This window comes from Austrofundulus limnaeus, unplaced genomic scaffold, assembly GCF_001266775.1.
Source record: "Austrofundulus limnaeus strain Quisiro unplaced genomic scaffold, Austrofundulus_limnaeus-1.0 Scaffold194, whole genome shotgun sequence".
Taxonomy (NCBI): domain Eukaryota; kingdom Metazoa; phylum Chordata; class Actinopteri; order Cyprinodontiformes; family Rivulidae; genus Austrofundulus; species Austrofundulus limnaeus.
The window spans coordinates 923503-930922 of NW_013952596.1; the positions used below are offsets into that span (position 1 = coordinate 923503).

General features: G+C 36.4%; 1 protein-coding gene across 2 annotated transcripts; it reads right to left on the bottom strand.

Annotated features, from left to right (window-relative positions):
• Positions 1-504: 504 nt before the first annotated feature.
• Positions 505-7232, bottom strand: LOC106524636 (pannexin-1). 2 transcript variants are annotated; one of them, XM_014018526.1, is made up of 6 exons: positions 6864-7232; positions 4812-4933; positions 4106-4305; positions 3532-4033; positions 1589-1742; positions 505-1490 (listed from the first exon to the last, which is right to left on the bottom strand). In XM_014018526.1, the coding sequence occupies exons 1-5, from the start codon at positions 7042-7044 to the stop codon at positions 1599-1601; spliced, it is 1149 nt and encodes a 382-aa protein (XP_013873980.1). In that variant the 5' UTR covers positions 7045-7232; the 3' UTR covers positions 505-1490; positions 1589-1598. The 2 variants fall into 2 exon arrangements, with proteins under 2 accessions (XP_013873980.1, XP_013873979.1); XM_014018525.1 differs by having other exon boundaries at positions 505-1742.
• Between the last annotated feature and the right edge of the window lie 188 nt (positions 7233-7420).

Here is a 7420-nt window from a genome sequence, read left to right on the forward strand (position 1 = left end):
TCTCTGTCGTGGAGGACCTCAGTGATGAGAGGAGAATGTGTAGCGCTGAGCTAATACATATATATGGTGATAGCATCAGGGCTAACTACTCTGTGATTGTCCTGCCGTTTCTTTAAGAGCTCTTATAAATTGTTGTGGTTGTCTTGTCTCTATCTGGTGTGTAATAAATTCACTTAAAACTACTTTTAACTTCCAGTGCAATTTTCTCAGTTTAGCTGTTTTCAGACAAACAAACTTGGCGAGATCAAAGGTCAGCCAAAGATGCAAATCCTGATCTCGACACTTGCTAACAGCTAAAGCCAGAAAACAATGAAGAAAACACTTATCCTTTTCAATTCAATGCAGTTGCTGGACATCGTCAGTCATTTGTTTGACTTCTGGGACTTTGGGGATTCCAAGAAATTATTGTGATGTCATCCCTGACCAACGCAGGGGTTTTACAAATTTTTTCAAATGATGTGTGGGATTCATTGAAGAGTTGTTTGGGATCAAGAAGTTTGACTATTTTTTATGTATTTGTTTGTATTTATGCACAGATTCATAGAGTTAAGTATGCAGATAAAAATGTTTTGTTTACCTTGAGTGCGTACCTGCATTTCAGCATTGCATGTCAATATATCTGGAAAAATACAGGAGAAAACTGCACCATTTGATACAATTTATGTTCAATATATTGTAACTTTATTAGTTATTAGTTTTCATTACTATATATAAAGTAATTTTAAAACATTTTTACATGGCTGTAAGGTTAGTAAAGAAATAGTCATCCTTTCATCATAGCTACCCAAGAACACACATATGCAATTTATGGCTGCTCTTATTTGTACACATAAAAGCACAAATCTCTTTAACATTGCAAAAGCTGATCAGATCTTTCCCCAATCAATTTCAACAAACAATAYAGAAAATGTTCATGCATAGAGCCAATTTAGTATGACCATGCTCATGTATGTCTTTAGACTTTATGAAATATTTGAGGCTTTGAGAAATTATGAAAACCGCACACAGAAAATCCCCTTTAACCAGCAGCGTTTCATATGTTGAAACCATTTTTCCTCACATTTTATAGCTAAGAAACAAAAACACTTCTACCATTTATTTTAAACTGTTTTATCGTTGGAGGTATGATGCAGGCTATTTAATRTTCTGCTTTCAGTAGAAACAACACGACTTTGATCAAATGACCATTTAAATCATATAAAAGTAGTGTGTACTATAAAATAAAAACAAGAGAATCATTGGAAACTATTTTCATACAAACAAGATTGGTAGCTACAGAACACCTAAWTGATCTTGAAATTGTAAAACATTATAAATAATACAAATAAAAAAACAACACTCATTCTCATTGGAGTTACAGTGTTGTGAATCTATAAACATCCAGCATCTCAGATAAAATAAGTGCACAGTTTCTCTTTACTGTTCTCTTCCATCTGAGCAGGGTTTATCATCGTCGTCACCTGAATTGCTCAGAAACATTTCAGTGTGATMTGAAAGAAAACAGAAGCAGAAGATATAGTTTCTCATTCATTTCCTCATGTATATAAACAACAGATCATCTCTAAAAGGGTTAACGATTGCTCCGTACTTCAGCTAGTTTATTCTTTGGGTTTCTTTATTTCTTCATTGTTTGTGTGCATCTTCTGACTATCTAACACGTCGGTCTTCACCTGGCCCAGGGTTTGCAGCAGGCACATGGTGTCAAAGCCCTCATCGCCAGYCTGCTGCAGCAACTCCAGAACCTGTTAACAAGAAATATCAACTGTTTATAGACATAAACTGAGCACAGAAAGTAAGGAAATTTGTGTTTGGTAGATTTTTTTTCACAATGCTYGTTTTGGGCAATCAATCTTACACCAGGGCTATTCAACTTGCGGCCCATGGGCCAGATCCGACCTGCGAGTGACCAAAATTCGGCCCGCCAATTGGTCCATTCATCTCTTGAGCCCAAACCCCAGGTTTTCTACTTTAATTACTATAAGTTTTTTTTAGTTAGACATGTTTGATATCTAGAGAAACATCAGAATCTTCACTAGAAGCTGGTAAAATATATTTCTATGAAAACCCAAAACACTTAAAGTGTCTGTGACATCAAATTTTTGTAATAAATATGAATGTATCTTTGGAAAGATAACACTGATAACATATTGTAAAAAAAGATTTCACGCCTCTGAACTGAACAGTTGTTGAGCTATTGGCCTGTGAAGTAACAGGAAGTAGGGTTGGGCATAATTGTATCGTGTGCAATTAATCATCAGAAAAACATTAATCGATTACTTTTTGGCACTTAACGATTAATACGATTAATGCCAGCAGGCAGAATCCATTCTCTGCTCCTCTCTGCTTCAAATATGATGAACATTAAAAAAAGTTCTGTAATTTATTTATCTAGCAACTCAATTTAAAATTATATATATAGCCTGAAGTCTGTAATTTTGACACAATTTGGAACAGATTTGTATGAAGAGCAAATCTTTTCCACTAAATTGGTCATATGACTACGAAATAAGAGTGTCCAGGGACTCCAGGGGATTAATCGTCAAATTAATCGTTATCGGCTAAATACCACAATTAATCGTGATTCATTTTTTTAGCCAACATTGCCCAACCCTAACAGGAAGTGATGTCAAAGGGGAATGTCTGCTGGTGAACAGAGCATTGCTACAAAGGCCGACAACACAGACCGCAGASAATAATCTGATGTTACTTTAGATTATTTTAATCACTGTCGTAGAGAGATGAGAGAGTCATAGTTCAAATAATAATGTTTCAATAAACAAAAACCAGCTAGTTTTATTTCTCAAAGAGTTCCTCTTTGACGTCACTTCCTGTTTCACGTTATCTGAGCTAAGTTCAAAAGAAAATATGCCAATTATGTAAAGTGGGTAAAATCATGTGTATTATGCTGAGTTTCTTAAATATAAATATATTTTCTTTGACTTTTTGTATTTTATAGATATGCATGTCACAGGCACTTTAAAACCACAAGCAGTGAAAATAAAGCTGGTTTAAAAATTTGGCAAGTGAGAGATGTCAAAATAATATTTGTATTAAATAGGAAGCATAATGTGTTATTTTTACTTTTGTTTTTGATATTGTTTTATTATCACTACTTTTATTAGATAGTTAGTATGTTGTATTTATGATAAAATGCAGCAAAATCAACCGTTTTAAAGGTAACAAATCTTTGTAATACTTGGTTTATTTATATAATGACTTTAATTAGATGTTCAGCCCCTGAGCTGTTGGCCTGCAGTAACTGTCTTATGCTGTTAATTTCCCTTTAAATTGATGCCACATTTGTAAGGAACATGCCTTTGTGGGTTACACATTAAAATGCCTAATAAAAATAGCTGAACAGATGGTTTTGCTGTCACTATTGACACTTGTTTTGAACTTCTTGTACCACCAGGAGCTGCCAATAAGATTTAATACCAAAAAGCATCATTACAACAGATATAATCTACCAAACACAAATATCATTACTTAWTGTGCTAAATAAAAAGCTACATGGGACCTGCAGAGCCTCACCTGCAGACACTTAAAAGACTTGAGTTCACTCAGGTTCTCCTGCAGGAACATGAGATAGACGCTGAGGTCGTTGTAGACGGGTCTGATCACACCCAAAGCACCAAATCCAGGCAGCATCTCRTACGGCCGGAGGAAGCTGGAGCTCTGCCGAGCTGGCCCGAAAGCCGCGTACACCACCAACGGGACGAGCAGCACGTACACGCCCAGGTTGATGTAGCTGAGCAGCCTRAAGACGCCCACCGCCACCAGCTTGCACTGGACGGCCGACGGCACCGCGCTGTCGTTCTTCAGAACTCCGGTCCGCAGGTCACAGGGAAACTCATCGGTGAGAGAYGCCTGCAGGATGTAGTAGCCCAAGTAGAGGCATGCCAGCAGGAGGATCACCAGAGTCAGGACCCGACAGACCACGTATTTCACCACCAGGCTGTGAGAGGAGCGCTTGGTCTTTAAATACTGTTCCACAAGCAGGTATTTAAAGCAGCTCTCGGTCACCTCCAAAGCACTGCAGCAGAAGAGCCGGTAGGTTCACAAAAAGAAAAAGAAAACTCTGAACACTCATTTTTTAAATGCTCACCTCTGGTCTTCCGGGGTTGCAGCTTTGCTGTCTAGTGAAGCCAGATTTTTGGCCAGTTTGATGGCACGGTTATAAAAGCGGTCCAGCTCCTCCATGATGAAGCTGAGGTCAGACGAGAGGTGTGGAGCTGCTGTGAAACGCCAGATCAGGGCGGGGATGTACATGAGGATGGCCAGTGAGAGCAGGATGTACGGAAAGAACTGGGGAGGTCAGAAAGAAACGCAAACAAATTAGAAAAATGTGTCAAATATGATTAAAAGCACTGATTTTTAAAAAATAATTTATTAGCTTTACAGAAAAAACAYGTTGGATCTTGTCATGGATCAATATGAAAACTTTAACAAACACAATTATTACTTCCTCTGTTTTGTTTCTACTTCGAAGTATTTAAATTGAAGTTTAAAATGATTTAAAACATGTTTATTCTGTTTGTTTTCATTTACCTCCATTAATCTGGAGTATTTGAGAATTCATTTTTGATTAATTCAAATTGTAAGGCAACAAACCAAAGAGATTATCAAGAGAGATGAATATTTAYGACCTCTTGTAAGAGTGTTACGTTTGAGAATTATTGCGATACATAATAAACCTCGTGTGGAGCAACAGTGACTGCTGTTTAAATATTTAGACTAATTAGAAACATGGGTGTTTTCTGTGTTCTCAATCATCCTTATTAACCTATAATTTCCTTTAAGGCTTTGTGTACCTTATGTAGCCATAACTGTGAGCTGCCCGCCTGTTGCTGCACTGCTGCCCAGCAGAAGGAGTCCACGTAAGCAGCTTGTTTCCAGGAAAAGTTAGCAGGAGCAAAGCAGCTGATCTGTGTCCCTGGGAAAAGAAAAGAAAGAGTCAGAGCTGGCAGACGTTCCCAGGAGGGTTCGTCATCCCTCCCTTTTGACCCGAATTGTTTGTGAGTGGACTGAAGCAGACTTTGTGTCGATAATTGGTTCCCCTACGTTGGGTGGTCAGCATGACCCAAATACTCAGACCGTGGATATCAGATTTACATGTTTGCAAGTCCATGAGCATACAAACACAAGCTGAGTCTGCTCACAATAAGTTATCACCTGCTGCTGAAAGACGAAGATGTATGATGTTTTTATCTGTTAGCAAAACATCTCTTGACAAATTTTATTTAAACTTTCAAATAAAAATCATTGGATCCCTTAGTAAAAAGTAGTATGCAGGCATACTAATTTTAAACAAAATAATAAAAATAAGAGTATACTTCCAGTTTACTTTTTATGTACTTATTTGAAATATACATAACCAAGTTTATCTTACATTGTACCTAGCTTGTACTAAGTATACTGAAAGTTTAAGTATACTTTCGTATTCTAATGTTTAAACCTTTGGCCAAGATAAACTTTAGTAGTACATTTTTCACACAGACTGGTTTATTTGTAGTATATTTCAAGATTAAACTAAAAGTATACTTAGAAGTTTACTTTCAATATACTAAGTATACTTTCATAAACTTATTGTGGGCCAAAATCCTAAATGTATACTTGTTAGTAAACTGCTAGTATACTTATATCAGTGTACACGGTAAATAAAAGAACACTTAGAGAAATACACTTTTATATACTTTAGTATACTTAATGACATGTACTTAAAGTATACTTCTTGTTGGTAAATTTATAAACTTAAAAAGACATTATAATAGTATAGTAAAAATTTTAAAAGTCCCAATTTAGTACAAACAAGTATTAAATTTGTATACTTTCAAGTAAACTACAAGTACATTGTGCCTAGTATACTTGATATACTTAAACTTATACTCAAGTATACTTATTAAAATGAACTTCAAGTACACTTTATGTTAAGAGATTTACATTTACAACTAATTATCTTCGGGAGCCAATCAAATTCAAGATGGTCACTAAAGCTAATCATCAATTGCTAAAACAAAAAGGGCTTTAACTCAGTTTTACAGATGTTGGGCTAAAATCTGGTGTGGTAGTAGCTGATGTCATACAAATAGCAATAATACTTGTTATTTTTCACATTTTTATTTTTCTAATTTATGCATACTCAGTTTATTAACCTTTTTCGGGCTAAAGCAATAACTCATAGACTAATATTTACATAAACTTATATTTAATCCTTTATAAATAGATGATGTACAACACTAATACATTGTTTTTGTTACTATTTTAAACAAAAAAATCAGATTTATTCATGCAGTTCTAAACTTTCTGCACCATTGATGAATGGATCTAACTTTTATRCAAATAAATCTTGCAAAACACAAATAAAACTGCTTATTTCCACAATGTTTGCCATGCAAAATGCCTATTATTTGACAGATAAACCTRTTTGAAGAACAAATCGATTATTTTGTCATTTGTGGATTTTTCACTGCACTCAAAAGAAATGAATGTTCTTGACCACAACACAGATTCCTCAGAATAATGRATGTTAATGGAATATGTCAGCACTGGTTTGTCTTCTGCACCACRCTGATCATGACTCATGGATTATACAGATTAGTCAACCTGCTAATGGACAAGTTTGTGTGATCAAAATGAAATCAGTCCTGAAGTATTCCACGTTTGTTAGCATATTTCMAGATATTTTGCAAAAAAAAGTTTATATGATATAAAACCTATTGACTGACCCTGTGTAATAGCAGYAGCAGCTGCAGCAGTACTGCGTCTGTCGGGCGTGGGGTGGAGAATAAAACCACACCTTCCTACACCTGTTTTTTTTTTCCTGGTGTCCGATTAATTATTTCCCCACAACTAAAACAACTCACCTACAGACACCTCTTGAGCAAAAGCGAGTGAGATGAGAAACAAAGGCAGCCCCACCGCTAGAAACGTGACTATTTTGTCCAAAGCCAAATCCAGACGGACTCCTTTGTACTTGGCCTCCGTGGCATCCTTTAATAAAAAGTCCGAGAAGACGTACTCTGTGGCTACGGAGGCGATCGCCATCACGGACAATAAAAAATAAGTCTAATTAATGGTCAAGGTGTCGCCTTTTGTTAATTAGTCAACCCCGAATTCCGTCTGAGGTTCTCAGAGGAAACATCCGAAGGGGAGAAAAAATTAATAAAACACTGCTTAAAACCCAGAATAAATCTATTGTTCACCCAACACCTCCCTCACAACAACAGCTGATGGACGAACCTGCTGTCCCGTTAGTGAACCCAGACTTGGTGTGGGTGCTGCTCCGCTGACGGACGCTAGAGGGCGCTGATGACACGGTGGTCCACATGTTAGTGAGGCAYATTCAAACATCCAAAAATAGGCGAAAAAAAGTTTAAGTTATTGTTTTGTCAAACTCTATAGAKATTTTAACATACTTCCA